The 19727-nt window shown below is 41.2% G+C and overlaps 2 protein-coding genes and 2 pseudogenes across 6 annotated transcripts in view; 2 read left to right on the top strand and 2 right to left on the bottom strand.

Moving 5' to 3' along the window:
* LOC149768187 (chlorophyllide a oxygenase, chloroplastic-like) overlaps positions 1-19727 on the bottom strand; it is a 33319-nt pseudogene that overhangs the window by 12690 nt on the left and 902 nt on the right. Inside the window, exons 4-6 of the transcript XR_016399677.1 lie at positions 18056-18206; positions 17739-17851; positions 16914-17208 (exon numbers count right to left, since the gene is read on the bottom strand). The product of XR_016399677.1 is annotated as a chlorophyllide a oxygenase, chloroplastic-like (transcript). The remainder of the gene's footprint in view (positions 1-16913; positions 17209-17738; positions 17852-18055; positions 18207-19727) is intronic.
* LOC149768190 (uncharacterized) lies at positions 3143-9645 on the top strand. Of its 4 annotated transcripts, none has more exons than XM_089928680.1 (3): positions 3143-3362; positions 5547-5679; positions 6972-9645. In XM_089928680.1, exons 2-3 carry the CDS (start codon positions 5640-5642, stop codon positions 9377-9379), a joined length of 2448 nt encoding a protein of 815 aa, XP_089784806.1. In that variant the 5' UTR covers positions 3143-3362; positions 5547-5639; the 3' UTR covers positions 9380-9645. The 4 variants fall into 4 exon arrangements, with proteins under 4 accessions (XP_089784806.1, XP_089784805.1, XP_089784807.1 ...); XM_089928679.1 differs by having other exon boundaries at positions 3330-3437; XM_089928681.1 differs by lacking the exon at positions 3143-3362 and adding an exon at positions 3369-5289.
* On the top strand, positions 14180-14893 carry LOC149768189 (uncharacterized). The gene has a single exon (XM_089928692.1). The coding sequence runs from the start codon at positions 14244-14246 to the stop codon at positions 14610-14612; it is 369 nt and encodes a 122-aa protein (XP_089784818.1). The 5' UTR covers positions 14180-14243; the 3' UTR covers positions 14613-14893.
* LOC149768188 (uncharacterized) lies at positions 18326-19507 on the bottom strand (annotated as a pseudogene).

Here is a 19727-nt window from a genome sequence, read left to right as displayed (position 1 = left end):
AATGCTTGGCACTACTGTTTACCATGTCAAGCAAGAGCAGAGTAGGAAAAGGTTATCCCATGGCACTTCATGGTCGAGGTAAAGGAAAGAATTTGTCTAGAAAGGACCATCTAGAAAAGGGGTATTATGGGAAATTCACTCCATCTAATTAATAAAAGTCCCATCCCACCATCTCCCCTTCAAGTGAGTACCCAAGCAGCCACTGCAACATCACAACACGGCACCATCTCCTTTTCTTTCTCTACCCTCCAAGAAGTCCATCTCCAATCCCCCTATGTTTCTTCCTGATGGCCCAGTTGGATCAGGAGTAATGTGAGGGAAGGAAAACCAAGACCAAAACCAAAAAAGAGAAGGGATGAAAGATAAGAGTGGCTTCAGACGTGTATCAAGCCAACCAAATCCCTCCTCTCTCTTTCTCTCCACCCAAAACAAAACTACTGTCCCCAACTTCCCAAATTGCCCCTCTGCAGGCCAGGAAACTCTCCACCTCCCTTCCATCAAGTGGGAAGACTCGTAGCCAGCTCCTATTCCCGTTTTATATGGGCTCTTTGCTTCCTTTTGGTCAGCCTCCAGGAGGCCTTTCAATAGTCTGAGGCCTTCGCCTAGGGCTCGGGTCGGCCTTGCTCGTGCCCAAATAATAATAATTGAGATTTTTGTCTCATGTCGTTGCTGAGCACGTTTCAAATTGCTCTTAATAGGAGAACTTAATCCTAATTGTCTTGACTCACCAAAATCCACCATACAATTTAATTTTTTTCCAAAAAAGTTAATATTTGAGGCTTTGATCTGCTGAAAAGTAATAAGCTTCCAGCGTGAGGTGCCAACCAATGCATGTAATTGAGGTTTAGAATTTTTGTTAACTTGATAAGATAGCAGAGAGTCTGCTAATGATAGAAATATGATGACTATTGCCTACCTGCACAAGTTATCGATCAATATGGATCCTACAGGAATAACTTTTTTTTTTTTTTTTGCTACAACGAATGATTCACACTAATCTGATATGAATACAACCAACAAAATAAATAATGGATCTCATAAAGCCTTAGGCAACTGTGCCTCATAGGTCCAAAGGACACCACTGGAGAGATCAGTTGCACAGGACATCATCTAGTCCGCTGCTTCGTTTGTCTTTCAGTAGACATGCCTCGCCCCAAAGGAGACACACCCTCTTTCCAAGCTTCAGACGTCCCGCAGCAAGGGATGGATGTGAACGTCCCTAACTCGACTCTGAATCCAGCCAACCACTGTGGTCGAGTGCCCGAGTGGCCTTTAACACTCTTTCGACTCGCCTTCCAATCGTTCTTTATTCTAATGCAGATCTGGATTTTCTGAATCTCGAGCCGAGCCGACCGGATCTGTTGTTTTTGGATCATTTATCCAATGACTCGATCCGAATCATCCATTTTGGGCCGCAAGCTATAGGGTACAATAATTGCTACATAAATATATCAATTTGTAAATAATTTACATTATTCAAAATAACGAAAGGGCCAAAGGAGAGTCCTTCCCGAACGATTAAACAGCCTGCAAATTTCACGAGAAGCTCTTGATAGCAGCCAACGATTGCGACAGGGCCGCATATTTCCTAAGGAAAAGAAAAGCTTATACTTAATAAAATGAAAATGGGCTGCCATTACTCTACTAGAGACTATATTTGCAAATTGCAAACAATATAGAGTTGCACGGATGTCCAGCTGGGGCTCGCAAGGGAGGAGAGAGGAAAGTTTGGTGGGGACCGATGCGGTCTCCCTTGTTTGTCTCTTATGCAAGGTGGGGTGGGTTGTTGTAGGGAAACGTGGTCACCGAAGGAGACACGGTTATTTACCAAATAAAAAAAAGGAGACGCGGTCTCCCTTGTTCGTCTGTTATATAATTGTTTTATGAAGAAGGCCTTGACCCTTTTGAGGCCCAAGTCTTTCTTTAGTGCTACCAAGGGGCCAGCTGTCGAGCGGTATCATTCATTAGCATAACAATAATTTTTGGATGGGGTATGATCCGACTCATTCCTGAACCAATTCTTATTTTTTTGAGTTAGGTCCGAATTATATATAGGTTTGACCCGACCCGACCAAACCCAAATTTTTATTGGGGTAGGTCTGGTCTAAAATTAGAATCCGAACAAAAAATCAGGTTGGCTCATGACTCGGTTCGACCCGACCCACCCATACATAGCAAGCACTTTGTGACCGGTTTGATTAACCTATAACTAATTGCAGCTATGAGCTATAGGAGCATGGAGTGAAATTAGCTAGACATGAGTTTAGCATGACAATGATGGAATCCTAATTTGTGGGCCCTATCCCACTATTGGCAATTGGTTGAGCCCTGACTTGTTTCATAATGCTTATTCTAACACCGATTTCATGGTTAGATAGTGCTCTTCACTTGATTAGCATTTCTTATTTTACTAGATGATGACCGATGAGCCGACTATGGTCACCATGTCCTTAAAAAGGAGAAGGCCAGAAAAGGACTTTAGACCTACCACTACAACTTGATTCGTGACGAACTTTGCAACGCAACGTACTTATGAATAATCCATTTTGGCAAAATAGTTATGAAAAATACGACAAATACCAAATTTAATTCGGTGACGCAACTTAACTTCTATTTTTATCCTCTGGATTTTAAGGGTTGTCCACTTAAAGATATGCACAGATCATGTAGCCTTCGAATGAAGTTTGAAATTTATACTCTAAATTTGACTATTATTTTGCATTCAGCTTTTACATAATTAGCACTTTATGTTCACTCTTTGTCTAGTCTTACTGGGAGATCATCCGTTAAAAAGTTAGTAATGTTTTATATATCTATTTTCCACATATTAATGCATGAGAGTCTAGATGGCATGGGCCTAAATATAAAATGGTCATCAAAATCTCTATTCAGAAAATATTAAAAAGGTTATCAAATATCAGGGATGAAAATAAAATTTTTAATCATCAAAAATTAAACAAAAAAATGAGAATCAATTTAAAGGATAGATAAACTTTAAAGAGAAAGTTTAAACTAGATTTTACATCCTCATACCCAAATAACAATAATTGAGATTTTTGTCTCATATCGGAGCACATTTGAAATTCTTCTAAAATGGAAGGAGAATCTAAGTTTAATTGTCTAGATAAGACTACTGCCAAGCCGCAGCCCGAAGACAACTGCCAAACCGCCCAAGTTATCAGTCAATGTGGAGCGGCCCCGCCACCTTGTTGGCGAAAACTCATGCCTAGACGGGCGCGACGGCATGTCTATATATTACGGATAGATCTCGGAATCAGAACCAAAAAAAGATCGGAAGTTATAATATCTTGCGTGCGAGTGCTGCCGCGCGCGCGCTCAAATTTGGCGTTCCCTCGTGCACGGTAAACTTTCCCCCACATTAATTAATTTGTCCGTTTGAGATGCTAGACTATTAAATGGATCAGGGTCGCTCAAAGGTGTGTGTTTCTTATATAATATCAGGTTTGGTGTTACAATATTCTTTTCTTTCCTTTTCTTACAACTTCAGCTGAGTTTTTATTTATGATCTTCTGAATCGTACAAAAAAACTTACTTAATTATTGATTTTCGGTAAAAATTAGATTTACCTTCTTTGTATAATGATATTTATATATATTTAAAAGGTTTCTTGATATTTTTACTTGTGGATCTAGGTATGGAGTAAGCAATACACATTAGTGAATGCTCCATAAATATTTATTTAATGTCCAATATATATATATATATATAGATTTTGAATATAAAATATACATTTGTTTAGATTATTGCCCTCTCTCACAATCCATAAAAAAGTTATTTATTGTGGAACAAAAAATTCGATGAGAATAAAGTTAGACAAACTTATCTTATTGAGACTAAAATAGAAATAATCCAAGTCCTTCGGATCATTTAATGTGTGTAAATTCATCACCACCAAGCTAGCCAGCTGGTCGTGTGTAGAATCACACCTTTTCACCGCTCAAATGCCATGCTTCACCAAAACAATGATCGTGGATCATTTTGAACTTTGGAATGAAGAAATTGGACGCATGCTCGCACGGAGAAAGAGGGAAAGATTCTTGTTGAGAGAGTTGAGAGGTAGGAGGGAGGGGTGGGAACCGAATGTTAGCTTCTCCCAACATGGGCGCCCAATCCAGACTCGGTATACCAAGATCTAGTAACATCTAAATATCTATAATTTTATAAAAAAAGATTTATATGACTTTCTCGCAAAATCAATATTTATAAGGAATATTTTAGTGAAACCCGCTAAGATCTTTTGGTTAAGTAGCTTAATTTCACTCGCTATGTTCAAGATATTATATAATAAAAGTAGCTTGCTTGCAGCAACTGCGTGATTTTCTCATGGAAAAACAATTATTTTAATTTTTGAACTAATGTCTGTTAGATAATTTCTCTTAGAAATTATAGTAACTTACTTGGTCAAGCACTTTATAAATCAGGTTGTAACATAGACGAGGAATCTCTTGATGGCACGCTGCGGAGTGATATGATAAATTTTAAACATGAAATGAGAATCAATTCTAGATATATATAAAGTTTAACAATTTTTAATACATATCACAATTTTGTGACGCTCCAGTCTTCTTGGCATCATCTATCAATTGGTTAAGTCTCTAAAGAAGTAAAATGTGGGTCATGTTGGTCATAATTTTTATGTTAGGAACAAATCAAACTACTAGTGAAAGAATAAGAGAAGATTAGACTTGATTTGATATCCTCATGCCCTAATAATAAATAATAATTTAGATTTTTGGCTCATGTCAATGCTGAGCACATTTGAGGTTCCCCTAAATGGAAGAAGAATCCGATCCTATCCTAATTGTTTTGACCTATCCAAATCCACTGTACAACTTAAGATTCTTATTTTTTGAAAAATATTCAATATTTGAAGCCTTAATTTACTGAAATGCGAGCTCCTAGACTTAGAGTGAGGTGCCAACCAATAAATGTAACTGAGATTTAAAAATTCTTTCAGCCTGATAAGATCGTGGAGGGCCTACTAATGATAAAAATATCAAGGCAACTGCCGACCATGCGGCAAGTTTGTCATCAATATGGAGCCAAGTGGAATTGTTTTTCCCATCACGTTCACCCACTAACTGCTATGATGCCTCCATGTCCTTGTAGCGACTTGAGAAGACCATCTTTTCGTGAAGCAGTGCGGCCCCACTCTGTAGTTGGGAAAAAGCCGAGCTATATTTGTATATATTACTGATAAATCTCGAATCAGAAACAAAGAGGATTGGAAGTGACGAGGCACGGCTAGGAAAGTGATTTCTCGAAGTGGTGATAATCTTTGCTTGCTCTAGATCTATTTTTTTAATTAAAAAATACTTTTCAAAATATTCTAAGGTATTTGTTAATTTGCTTGGCTCATATTCAAGAAATATAACAAAAGCAACATAAACTAAAAAATTTATCCTTGCAAATCAGTTATTTTATGTTTGAATTATAAATATCCCTTTTATTTCTAAATCATTTTTTTTCTAAAAGTTATATCAATGTTGCTTGTTCATTGTCAATGTCTCCCTGTACATCATCAGGTCGTGGCGTCGATTCCAAAAGGCAGGAGAGTGGATGTAGTACGCCCTATCCCCAGATCGGCCTTTCATTACGTTCCAAGGCCCCATAGGGAGATGGGGGACATACGAGAGCCGAACCCTATTGGAAACTTTGGTACGTCTACCTCTTTCACCGTTGGCTGGTTCCCGCCACGGAAAGCAAAAATCTTCACCAACCTATCGACCACCAATTACAAAATCTTGGAGGATGAATTATCTCTCATCTAATCCATATTTAGACCTCCATTATAGGTTAAAATGTGGTGCAAACAACAACTATCAAATACATTATTTGAATCCTTTTATACCTATATATATATATTGCTTGTTTAATATGAGTAGCCCACATTTTGCACACGACACCTACATTATTCTGGTGGATTTATCCAAACTTTGGTACATCTACCTCTCCAATCTTTGGCTGGTTCCTGCCACAGAAAGCAAAAATCTTTCCCAACATATTAACCACTAATTATAAAATCATTGAGGATGAATCATCTCTCATCTAATCCATATTTAGACCTCCACTATAGATTAGAATATGGTGTAAACAACAACTATCAAATACATTATTTGAATCCTTTTATAACTCTCTCTCTCTCTCTCTCTCTCTCTCTCTCTCTCTCTCTCTCTCTCTATATATATATATATATATATATATATATATATATATATATATATATATATATATAGCAATGACTGGTATTTCTTGAATAAAATAAAGATCTCATAAATTAAAAAAAATAGAAAACCTCAAATAGTCATAATTCCATGATTGTCATTTATATTATCATATTCTCAATGTAATTTTTAAATATTATGTTTTACTAATTAGAAATTAGCACTCTTGATAATATGATGTAAATTCTGGACATTCTATTTATCTTTTATTTTCTGCATGAGAGATAATTCAAATTTCATTTCCCTATTCTTACTTATTTCATTTTACTTTCTAAGTTTCAGGAATTATCTGTCATTTATCTTTTTCAAATTGTGGTCAAATATTGTCAACTTTCTTGTTTTTAAATGGTTGCTTTCTAATAATTTCTCTTGGAGTTCTTGGATCATGGATGTGATATGGTTTTGAACGAACCATAGGAAATCCTTATCCCTAGCAGATGTCTAGATCCCTTAATTCTATAATTTTTGCTTGTTTCTGCATGAGAAATAATTAAATCCTAGAGATTACTCGCATACCATCACTTCCATAATTTAAATACAAAAGGTTTCTTGCCAAATTTGTTGGGCCCATGTGCAAGATATTGTATAATCAAAGCAGTTTGCTCGCAACAACTGAGGAATTTTCGCATGGAAAATCAATTATTATAATTTTTGAACTAAATGCCTGTTAGATAATTTCTCTTAGAAGTTATAGTAACTTACTTGGCCACGTACATTATAAATTAGGTCACAACAGGGGCGAAGAATCGGAGGAAGAATGGGGCATAGAATACTCTGACGATGATGCGTGGATCGAAGGAGCTGAGGAGAAAGTAGAATTAGCAAAGCCTACGGACCATCCCGAGGAACTATACACCATCTTCCAGGTCCCCATATACATCCGACAGTTGGGTTTTGAACCCTACGTACCACAAATTGTTTGCCTCGGACCATTTTTCCTCGGACTATTTCACCGCACGGACAGTTACATCACGAAGTACCACAAGTGGCGGTGTGTCCGGCACCTACTATTCCGTCATCGAAGTCGGGAGCATAATCAATTGTTGAAGGGGTGCTTGTTGCAGTTAAGGAAACTGGATGAGAAGGTCCGGAGCTGCTACTCTCGGGAATTCTTTGCACTGAATGCCCAAAATATGGCATTGATCATGTTGCTTGATGGGTGCTTTATCATTTACCTCATGCTAAAAATGTGTCCCAGGCAGGAATCAAGAAGGAGACAAAGAAGGCGAAGGGGATTGCAAAGGAGAGAGGGTATGATTGAGACGAGGGAAGGGGAGGTTGTTTTACATATCGAGGAGGATGAACAGCTTGAGGGCCCAACTGTGGCAGGGCAGTTCACTATTAATGTAGTGATTTATGATCTGCTGAAGCTTGAGAACCAAATTCCTTTCTTCATCATCCAATTGCTATTTGATCTTCTCAAACCATGCAATGATGGACTTGTTGACCTTGCTCTTGGGCTTTTCAAGGACATCCATCCCGAGGAATCCGAATCATTCAAGAAGTCCAAGAAGAAGTCCCCCGAAGAATACCATCATCTGCTCCATCTATTTTATTCATCTCGGATCCCTTCAGAAGAGCTAGAAGAGCCCGCACCGGAAGGGGAAGCTGGGGAAGTTGCTCCTTCACAAGGGGCTTCGACATCTGCACCGACTTCGACATCTGCACAAGGGGAAGTTGCTCCTTCACAAGGGGCTTCGACATCTGCACAAGGGGAAGTTGCTCCTTCACAAGGGGCTTCGACATCTGCACCGACTTCGACATCTGCACAAGGAGAAGTTGCTCCTTCACAAGGGGCTTCGACATCTGCACAAGGGGAAGTTGCTCCTTCACAAGGGGCTTCGACATCTGCACCGACTTCGACATCTGCACAAGGAGAAGTTGCTCCTTCACAAGGGGCTTCGACATCTGCACAAGGGGAAGTTGCTCCTTCACAAGGGGCTTCGACATCTGCACCGACTTCGACATCTGCACAAGGGGAAGTTGCTCCTTCACAAGGGGCTTCGACATCTGCACCGACTTCGACATCTGCACAAGGGGAAGTTGCTCCTTCACAAGGGGCTTCGACATCTGCACAAGGGGAAGTTGCTCCTTCACAAGGGGCTTCGACATCTGCACCGACTTCGACATCTACACAAGGGGAAGTTGCTCCTTCACAAGGGGCTTCAACATCTGCACAAGGGGAAGTTGCTCCTTCACAAGGGGCTTCGACATCTGCACAAGGGGAAGTTGCTCCTTCACAAGGGGCTTCGACATCTGCACCGACTTCGACATCTGCACAAGGGGAAGTTGCTCCTTCACAAGGGGCTTCGACATCTACACGGACTTCGACATCTGCACAAGGGGAAGTTGCTCCTTCACAAGGGGCTTCGACATCTACACCGACTTCGACATCTGCACAAGAGGAAGTTGCTCCTTCACAAGGGGCTTCGACATCTACACCGACTTCGACATCTACACAAGGGGAAGTTGCTCCTTCACAAGGGGCTTCGACATCTGCACAAAGGGAAGCTACACCTAAGTGGATTCCTAGTGCGACGGAGCTCCTCAGGGCTGGGGTGAAGTTCAAGAAGAAGGACCATGCAGACAGTTTCTTGAACATACAATTCCATAGAAGGAAGATGAAGCTCACGCCATGGCTATGCCTCCGGAATTTGTATTTAATGTTTAGGAGTGGGCGGATGGAGATACCACCACTGCAAATCTATGACTATACCGGTCCTCTCTTCCAAAACCTCATAGCTTTCGAACAGTGCTATTTCGACACTGAGATGTACTTTACGATATACGCACTCTTTATGGACTGCATCATCGACCAGGCTGAGGACGTGCGGTTGCTCCAATTGAAAGGCATACTGGAACATAAGCTAAGCAGTCCTCAAGCTGTGGCAGACCTCTTCAATAAGTTGGGCAGTCATTTGCACTATATTCAGGAAAAGAACTACCTTGCAAATCAGATTAAGGAAGTAAACAGGTTTTATAACTTCAAATGGCACAAATGGCTTGCTGCTTTGAGGCGAGAATATCTTGGCAACCCATGGGCTACAATTTCAGTGTTGGCAGCGGTCTTTCTTCTCTTGCTGACCGTCGAGCAGGCAGTATTTTCTGCATTATCCTATTTTCACTCTCCATAGGCGTCATTAACCTGCTTGCCTGTGCAAACAGGGATCAGCCAACAGATATAATGGAAGGGCGAGTGGACAAGAAAGGATTCCCTCCAAACATGGATACTGGAGAATTTTTCGTTTATCTGGGGAGAATAGAATCTAGACGGTTGACTGTGGTTGTTAGGTAGTATAGATAAATAAGGTTGGCTATGCTGTTGATCTCCTAAAAATAATTTGCTACGATGTATCATGGTTGGTTTGTAATTTTCTTCGAAGTAAGCTATTGGATCTAATGTGGTTGTGTCGCGCCCCAAATCAAACATCAAGGCCTAAGCACATAACACACCCGCATGAGCCTTAGAGCGATCCAACATGTTCAATTATAAAATCTTCAAATGTTCCTCAGTACTAGAAAATAAACTAACTAACTCATAACTCATAACTCTAATGCTCGGACTCCACACTTAACCAATCTGAAACTATATATCCTGCAACTCTGAAAGAATAAGAAAAGACCTATAACCTGTTCCAGAAACCGGTTAAGATATTATAATGCAATGGTTTTATACTTTTAATCTTCTATTTTTATCCAGATTTTCCATTAAGCTTATCTTTTTGATTTGGACTATTCAAGGTCACGTTTTGGCGCATGATTGGCAAACCAAAACATCCGCGCTTCGGCCCAGTAGCAATCTAAAATAACAGCGCTTTGCTTGCAGTGACAAACCCGAATATCTGCGCTTGGGCCCGCAATAGCAAACCAATACGTAACGATTCGGGCCTTGATAGGCAATCCATAATATGTCTAGTCCAAATCCTTTTCTTCATCAATCAAAATATTCAATTTCATCCATACCAAGAAAAATATAATGTTATATTATATTTTGTGCCAATTTTTCAAAATAATCAGTATCATATCCCAACAATCAAAACCATAATCTAAGCAGCCATAGTCACCACTATTTGATATCTCCATATATTAACGAAATATATATATCAGAACTCATTAAGCAATCATACAGAAAACGATGCAAACCCTAAAATTATCAACACGTATTACAAAATATATATTATTCATAAAGGTGATTGTGTACAAGACTTCTTACCTTTGATTGACTAAACACAACGATCTACGAGTTGGGGTGCATAGTAGTATGCTGATCAAAATCTTCTAGCGCAAATGACTTTTTCTTTACAGATCCAAACTCATTTATCAAAAAAAAAAAATCAAACAGGGAACTAGTAACCCAGACTGTTTGCTGACGTCCACCAAGAGTCCATTACGAGATCCTCCGAGTCCCTACTACCACTTATCCGGGTCAACTAGAGAGAGACACCATGAGAGAGAAAAAGAGGAAGAAGAAAGAAAGAGAAACTAGATAGAGAAATAGAGAGAGGAGAGAGAGAGAGAAGAGAGAAGAAGATTAAAACCTCTCTCTCTTCTCTCTCTTCATGAATGGGGAAGTCATCTTTCCCTTCTCTTTTCCCTTTCCCCCCTTTCTATCGTAGATCCAAGGGTGTGACGGCCATGGTAGCCCAGCCCCCACTCGACGGCGGCCACAGGTGGCCGCAGCCCTGGCCAAACCCGGCGGCCGGTGGCACCCCTATTTTGGAGGATTTTTTGGCGATTTGCCGGCTCAAATCGAAGTAAATCACGACTAAAAGACTGGAGAATAAGAGAAGAGGAATGGATTTGGTCCTACCTCAGTCTGACGAAGATCCGATGACTCTTCCCCGCGAAAATTGAAGGAGAAAACTCGGAAGAAAAAAAAATGGGATCGACGGCTTGTTTCGAGGGATTTATGATGGTTCAACGGAGGAGAAGAAGCCCTTTTGTAGATGAAATCCCCTAGTCCTCGTCGGAGTCCAACACCATTCGAGTCTCGATTTCCTTGCCGGACTCGGGGAGGAAGAAGACTCTCATCGGGAGTCTTCCTTCCCTGACTCACATGCCGGGCACACATTGAGTGGCACAAATGGCCAGCCCATGCCACTCCCAGTCCGGCCCAAGCCCATTTTAAAACTGGCCCTTATAGGTTGTGTCGAGGTTCCAGCGCATGAAATTGAAATTAAATTTTGTTCTTGGTTACCCTGCATATAGTTAAGTTTCATCTTGATATTTTAAACACATTTTACTCAAGAACACTTGTTGATACTATATTTGTTTAATGGGCATCGTGCACAGCATCTATGATTTTGCCTCATTTCTCCCTCTAATATTTAGAAACATAGGTTTTTGGAAATTGTAGTATTGTTGATTTTTTACATTTCCTTTAAAAATTGTGTCGAACAAGTTTTGGACGGTTGTCACAGCATGATGAATGAAATTAGGAGCAGTTCATTAAGCAAGCAGCAAGTGTTCCTAGACCAGGCCCTAAAACCTCCTCGGCAACAAGTGTTGACTTATTTACGGATTTATGTCATACGAACATTTTCTTTTTCAAGCTCTGTGACTGTAAATCTTTGAAATGTTTTGCCTAGTGCAAGGATTGAATGTTCATGAGAAGGAATGCAGGTTCTTGAATTTATCTTACAGGAATTAATCAAAATGATGGAGGCTTCGTTTAGATGTATTTAATTTCAAAATAGCCTGCTGCAAGGCAGGTTTTGCGGTTCTTTTATTCTTCTTTCTCATCTCATCATATGAGTGATCGGAAAAACTAATGTCGTGAAAGTAGAGAAGCGGGCTTACTTTTAATATTTTTAATTAAAGTGGAACATAGCTTTAGGCTTTTAGGCCCGCTATAGATATAAATTATGTTAGCATCCAAATTGAGGTCTTATCATGCCCGATTTATTTTAAGCTTGGTCTGATGCCCAGGTTCAAAGCTAGCGCAACCAACCTCAAACTAGTCCTATGACATGCCTTAAATTCTCACCTTGCTACCCAAGACACCAAAGTTCAAGAATCCAATTAAGGCCAGAAGTGGGCTTGGACGCCCGACATTGGGTCAGGTGTGGGTTTGGCCTGAGGCAGCCTGGGTCAACATTGGGCCTAAAAATACATCCCAAAGGAATGTTGAGCAAGTTACAATGGGCCCTTGGCCTGGCCCAGCCCAACGCGTAAAGCAAAATCAAGCCTGAAGACCGCTCGAAAGCAGCCCCAAACCTGGGCCTGACCCAACATTTGACCGGGCTTCGACATCTGGGATCCATTCGACTTCGAGGGCTTCACCCTCAACACCTCCCTCTCCTCGATTCTGGGCCCTTCTTTCCCCAACAAGATCTTTGCCTTCGCTGGCACCCACATTAACTAGGCCTATGACATGCCCTAAATTCTCACCTTACTACCCAAGACACCAAAGTTCAAGAAATCCAATTAGGGCTGGCAGTGGGCTTGGACTAGCCCGACATTAGGTCTGGTCGTGGGTTCGGCCTGAGGCAACCTAGGTCGACATTGGGCCTAAAAAGAAATCCCAAAGAAATATTGAGCCAGTTTCGGTGGGCGCTTGGCCTGCCCAGCCTAAAGCATAAATCAAAATCAAGCCTGAAGACTGTACGAAAGCAGCCCCAAACCTAGGCCTGACCCAACATCTGACCGGGCTTCGACATCTCACATCTGGGATCGGATCCCAAAATAGATATTCAAGTCGGCCTGATTAGGTTTCAAGCCAAATCTGGGCTTCGGATCGGATCAGACTTGAGCCATAAGGTTTTAGAAAATCTTCTGGCCTAAGCCTGGCCCAAATTCCAAAAAGTGGGCCCGGCCTGATGCCAGTCCTAAAGCCTAGAGAAACCTCTAGAAAGCTCCATACCATTCCTCCAACCTCGAGTTATCTTCTTTCTTAATAGATCTCCATTAGTGATGTAGCTGGCTGTGCTCATATGTGAGCAATGTGAGCAGCCACTTAGGCCCTGTTTGGAGGAGCTTTTGGAGGGCCAAAAAACACTTTCTGGCCCTCCAAAAATACTTTTAGATAAAACATGGTATTTGGTAAAATTTTTGAAAAGCTGTTTCAGCTTTTGCAGGAAGCTGAAAACAGCTTTTGGGGAGAAGCTCCAATTTGGAGCTTTCCGAAAACGCTGTTTTCAGCTTTGTCGGGAAGCTGTTTTTTGGACCAAAATACCTCCATTTAAATCACACTTATTTCTCCCAAAATTCTCATCCCGCCTCTTCCTCTCTCACCCATCCTCTCCTCCCTCTCTATCTTCTTCTTCCTCTCAATTCCGCCGCCTCTGTTCCTTCTTCCTCTTTTTTTTTTTTTTATTTTGGGAACTCGTGGCTGCCCACGGTGGCAGCCACCATGCCGGCCACCATCCATGGCCGGCGACCCCTCTATATTTCAATGAAATAAAATGATAAATAAATAAAAAAAAATTATGAGTGAGTGGCAAATAATATGATCTAAATAAATAAATAAAAATATTAGTAATTATTTAACCAATTTTATCACCTAGCTAGAAAATTTGTTAGAGAGATAAATGGTCATTAGAAGGATAAAAAATTAATTTACACTAATAATAAAAATATTTTATATATTTATTATTATATTATACTCTAAATATAATATTATATTACATTATATTATAATACATTGATATGTTATGTTAAATAATTTAATATTATATTAAATTATTATTCTATAATATATAATGTTATAGTACTATATTATAATAATATTATATTATATTATATTAATATTATACTATATCATATATTTATGTATTAATATATATTAGATTTTATTATGCTCTATTATATAATACTGGTAATGTCCTTTATAGTCATTTTGTCGCACAATAGTACTTTCTCAATTTATTTACCAAACACATGTTAAAGTGCCATAGCACTTTAAAAATATAGTTATCAAATAGCAAACAGCCTTTTATAAATGCTCAGCTCTACTTTCCAAAGCTCTACTACTAACAGCCCGCAGCAATAGAGCTAGAGATGTTCTTCTTCTTCGTGGGAGGGTTGGAGCAGCAGGCGGGGCGGGTGCTCAAGGAGAGGGCCGGACGCTGCATCCGGTGTGGATCCTACGTCGACTTGGTGGAGTATGAGAAGGTGCTCAAGCTCCTCTTCGTCCCCGTCTGGCGCTGGCCTGGCAAGGAGCCCGCCTTCTACTGCCGCGACTGCTCCTTCCTCTTCCCTAGATCCCTCCCTCCTGGTCCCTCCTCCGTCGCCGATGATGGCCGAGGGGGCTTCCTCGATGAGGGTGCGCAGCGGCCGTCCGTCGACGACGCTCTCCGGTGCTACTCCTGCGATTGCGTCGTCGAGCCCCACTTCCGCTTCTACCCCTTCTGCGAGGCCGCCCTCTGAGGGAGGTGTCTCCGGCTGTGGTTTTGCGTCTGAGGGTGGAGGAAAGGTGGAACTTTTGGCTAGCTTTGCAAGAGTTATGGCTTGCTAGGGTTAGGGCTCCTACTCCCTTTTCTTTTCGTTTCTTTTTGTTTGATGTGGCTGCTCCATATGTCAACCGAAGTTGCAGTATATACAGAGGTCAACAGTGTTAATAAAAAAATCCTTTTTTTTTTCTTGTAATACAATTTAGGCTACATTTTTTTGTAAAGAAAATAAAATTTCTCCAGTTTTCCTTTCCTTGACTCAATGAATATTGAGGTAGTATTTCCTCCCTATATTTCAAAGGAAAAAAAAATTACGCTCAAATTTGGGCAAGTTTTTGTTGTAAACAACTTGGCGATGATGAAGAATGTTATGGTACAATGGCACTCAAAAGCTGGTTATACATAAATAAATAAATAAGTAGAGTTGTGTCACTGGAAGTGCTGCTAATCTACTGTGGGTAAAAATTGCGAACTTTAACCTATACCATAGCAATCCGAGTAACTATTTACATGGGATAAAAGTGATTAAAGCATGGAAAGTTTGTAAAATGCTGACTAATTTGATAGTGCAGCTGTAGTACTTATCCCATCCACCATTTTGTGAAACACAGTTAAAACAGAGATTAATAAGTCTGCTTGACCAATTTTGGATCTCTCTGTTGAAGGGAAAGGGATAATTGGGAGAGGTTAAAAAAAAAAGCGGAAACATAGAATGCAAAAAAGCTATCATACTGAGTAACTTCTTTGTGTGTTGGTTTTGCCGAGATCAATGGAAAAAAGAAGACTTCTCCTATTTTCTAGAGGGGTAATAAACAAAAATAAAAATCAGGAATTAAGATAACATAAATCAGTAAAGAATGTGCAAAAACAAAGAAAAATGTGGAGCAATTGAAAGTCCAAAATTAGGATCATCTCTGTACACCAAAAACAATCAAGGCATACTAGCATGCCTCCATATTCAGACTAGTCTACAGTTTATTTTTACAGGGAATGGACTGGTTATCTTCTGTCTGCTTCTGGAGCTACTGCTTGTAGTCCTCCTCAATGGATCATCTGTGAATCAGTGATTGCATCTGAGGCCATTGCACCTTCCATCATATATGATCGGTTCGTATTGCAAAGAATGATGATGGAAGAACCCAAAGTAGTATGTTAGGGAGCTTGCTGTACTCATGGGCTATTTATCTTGTTTGGTGAATGGCAATCTCTTGGCTCCTCTCTCAACAATCTGTACCGCACCCCAAGTTTGTCATATGATACTGGCAGGTTCCATAAATCAACGGGGCCCCGTTGATTGGCCCCGTTCATATGGTGACCGGGAAAGATGAGATTTCTTGTAGTGATTGGCCCCGTTGATCATCCCGTCCTGCTGGCCAATGACAAGCCACAGGTCCTCATTCAGCACCTGGGTACGAGAGTTAACACCACACAAGGAGAATGTAAGTTTGAAAGCACTAATAGCAACAAGCATGATCACAAAGAAGGCTCACAGTCACCATATGATCTCTGGCAACCGAGGATATGCTTGGTATGATTTTTTGACTTTTCTAGGAGAGAAGATATGTTTTTGCTATGAATTATCTTATATTCCCAAATCTCACTCCAGCACTCCAAAATTGTCTTATAACAGATTGGGTTATACACATGTTACTTCCTAAGCATGATGAAAGATAGTCTTCTCGCTAAACATCGTAATATACCGCAGCTCTAGGTTATCGAAACTCTAATCCTATATAAATGCCTTTTGTACATGTGATTCATCGGTTATTTATTTGAATAAAGCTTCAGTTGCTCACAAAGATTGGTTTGCATGAGCCACTTTGTATAGTTTTGACAATTACAGAATTGTGCACTAGCTTCGTATGGATATACTTTCTCAGATCTGAACAAAATGGGTGTTTTCCTCTCCTTTTTAATCTATATGTTTTTGTTGCTAAATACTCATATCGTTATGAAGCTTTATCAACATGGAGGCAACAAAGTACAAGAATTTGCCCTAAGTTGGTTTTCGGGCTTGAAGTGGTTGCTAGATATGGTGTGAAAACAAAAGTGAGTGCACCATATGGTAACATCTTTCATGGTGATATGATCCAGTGATAGAAACGGAGACACCAAGGTTATGTTGTGATCATATTATCAAATAAGAGGCATGCTTCAGTCCAAAATTTATTTTGTGTTCTGATGCTTCTTCACACTCAATTATGTGTAGGCTAATGGATATATGACATGCTGAACTCTAATTAAGGAAAGAAAACTTTCACTACACTATGCTGCTCACCTTCTCTGCAAAGTGCCTCCACAATATATGCACGAAGGGGATGTGCTGAAGAAATGGGGCAAAATCCAGAGACATTCTGTACAGTAACCTTGTTTTCTGTCTAGAGGAGGGCAAGCACACATGAAGCTGATGTAAATGTGTGGAGCATTCCCTAGTATTCTGCCCCTCCAGTTTTCCAGGCTTTGATATCCCAATTGTAGAGAGGACCATGCATGGGGGTCGGAACTCCATGTCAATAGGGTAAGGATCCCAGTATCCTTGGAGACCTGATGCAGGTGTTAGGAACTTCACCAAGCTGTACTTTTTCAGATGCAATGTGTTAGCCAAGATCAGCACGAAAGGAGGTACTATTTCCTTATGTTTCTAAGAAGCATTAAAGAGATAAGAACAATTGTTTTTCTCAAAAAAAAGGAGGGGTAAGAAAAATTTCCTTTGACATATGAGGTGTATGAAAACTGGAGGCATCTATCGACAAAAAACAAATTTTCATCAAAATATAACACTGAAGCAATTTTATTCGCACTAGGCCTTATTTCTTTGTGTAGAAATTCTGTTCCACATCAGTTTACAAGTGAGAATGTTCAGCTAGATGTATAACTGCAAATGAACTAGCAGTTGAAAATCATAATAGCAATATCGTTTTTAGTCCGAAAAGAAAAATTATAATTAATTGCGGTGAAAAAGTCTCAAATCCTCTTTTGTCATTTTTCATTGCCACTTTCATGGAGGATTTCTTTTGCATATTTCAATATATTGTAAGGTGTTTACGAAGAAAAACTAATATTGTCCTTTTCATAGTATGGTCTTTGGGTGAGAGGGAAGTACCTCGGAACACTCCATCCCTTGGCAAAAGTGGAGATGTGAGTAAATGGAGCATGAGCAAGGTCTAGAAGATTATCCAAAAGAAGCCCATGCTCAATTGGGAGCTCCATCACAATCTGTTGATATGAAAACATGGTCAGAACTGCATACGATACAACCCACTAGGTGAATGCTGCATGATTGATACAAGAAAATAACTCTAAATAGGTTTGATTATTATGATATTTATGATGTTTTTAGTTGAAAATTGTGGTAGAAATTTCCGGTTATTTTATATTCAGTATTTTATTATCATGTGATATCAGTCTGCACAATTTTACCTCTGCATGAACTTTAAATCCAGGAGGATGTTGCAAGGAAGGAATAGTAGCCATAGGGGGTGTGTCACCTGGCCAAATCCAGACCATTCCTTCTTGTTCAAAACAAGGCAATGATCGTATCCGCACATTCAGCATTCTAGTAGATGGCATCACTATAACAAAAAGGGGTTTCGCCGACTCTTACCCACCGACGCAAAAAAAAAGCGTCAGAAAATTGGGCATCCCGTGCAAGGTTGCCGACGCGTTACAGTAGGGGCGGGAAAAAGTAGATTAGACGACTACGACGCTCAAAAGCGTCGTCGGAAGCCTTACAACCCAGTCACCTAATATTTTTTTTCCCACGTAAAACAGGCGCCCCTCTATTTTTTTCTTCCTCCCCGATCCCAAGTCCCAACTCTCTCTCTCTCTCTCTCTCTCTCTCTCTCTCTCTTTTGCGGAGAACAACAATCCCGTAGAACCCTTTCTCCCCAATCTGCGGCATGAATCTGTGGTACGGGCGATGCCGTTAATGGCGCCATAGCTGCGGGAAGTGAAGCCCAGGCAGCCGAGCAGGCCCTGGCGGTAAGGCAAGAACGTCTTCCGCCGCATCTCCTCCGCCTGCGCCCGGTTCGCCGTGTAGTGCCGCTCGTGCGGAGATGGCGCTGGCGCCCTCCGCCGCCCCACCCAGTTCACCAGCTTCGCCGCCGTTCTCTTTGAAGACCAGCCGACCAGTGGCGATGGATCCTTCGATTTCGCCTTCTCCGCACCCGAGATCGCGGCGGCAGGCAGAGGATTGGCGGAAGAAGAGGAGTCGGCAGCAGCGGCGGCCGAGGCGGAGGGAGGAGGAATCGGCGGCGGAGGTTTGGACTTAGATTTGGATTGGGAGAAAGAGATCGAGTGCCAGATTTTCTCTTTGGTGTTTCCTCTCTCTCTTCCCTCGCTCTTGCTTCTACAGAGGAGATCTTTGAGGAAGATCCACTTCTTGGAGGTTCTTCCAAATGAGGAGGAGGAGGAGGACATGGAGGAGGACCGGGAGGACGAAGCCGAGACGGATAGAGTGGCCACCTCCGCCTCGATCTACTTCGGATCTGGAACTGGCTCTACATCTTTCGCTCTATCCTCTCGTTCTTCGACCTCCATTTGCCAATGGAGTGGCGTGTTCCGAAGCGGGGAATGAGATCTGGCCCTCCGGCGAATCGATCGGCTCCGGAGCTTCAGATCCCGCCCCCTCGCGGCCATTTCCGGCGGGTGACACTCGGATTCGTCGTCGTCGTCTTCTTCTTCGTTGAGATCGAGGAGGGGGGCGAGGACCTAGGGCCGCTGGAGGTGGGAGCAGAGCTTCATGGGGCGGATCTGGCCGTTAAGGAAGAGCTCGTCGGCGGAGGTCATGGATCCGGTGGCGAAGGCGGCGGCGGAGGGGAATCAGGCGGAGAATTCGAACTCGAAGGAACTGGCGACGGAGGCATCGGGGGAGTCGGAAGAGAAGCCGCCTCCGCCACCGCCGGCGGAGGAGAGGAATTATGCCGCAGATAATAATTCAATTTTTTTTATTTTTTTAAAAAAATAATTCTAACGACGCTTTAAAGCGTCGTTAGAACAAGTTTTGCCGACGCTAAAAGCGTCGGTAAAGCGTCGCTAATTTTCGACGTTTTTGGAAGCGCCGGAAAATATTTTCTCCACTGTAGCATAGGCG

This window comes from Phoenix dactylifera, chromosome 2, assembly GCF_051530095.1.
Source record: "Phoenix dactylifera cultivar Ajwa chromosome 2, Ajwa_hap1_PhDact_Kaust_v1.1, whole genome shotgun sequence".
Taxonomy (NCBI): Eukaryota; Viridiplantae; Streptophyta; class Magnoliopsida; order Arecales; family Arecaceae; genus Phoenix; species Phoenix dactylifera.
This window is presented reverse-complemented; position numbering and strand designations above follow the sequence as displayed.

Excerpts from the sequence above, each read along its gene's own strand:
- LOC149768190 (XM_089928678.1), top strand. The coding sequence starts at position 5,505 with ATGTTGCTTGTTCATTGTCAATGTCTCCCTGTACATCATCAGGTCGTG. Across the intron at positions 5,680-6,971 it reads GAACCCTATTGGAAACTTTG|GTCACAACAGGGGCGAAGAA; the intron begins GTACGTCTACCT and ends ATTATAAATTAG.
- LOC149768189 (XM_089928692.1), top strand. The coding sequence starts at position 14,244 with ATGTTCTTCTTCTTCGTGGGAGGGTTGGAGCAGCAGGCGGGGCGGGTG.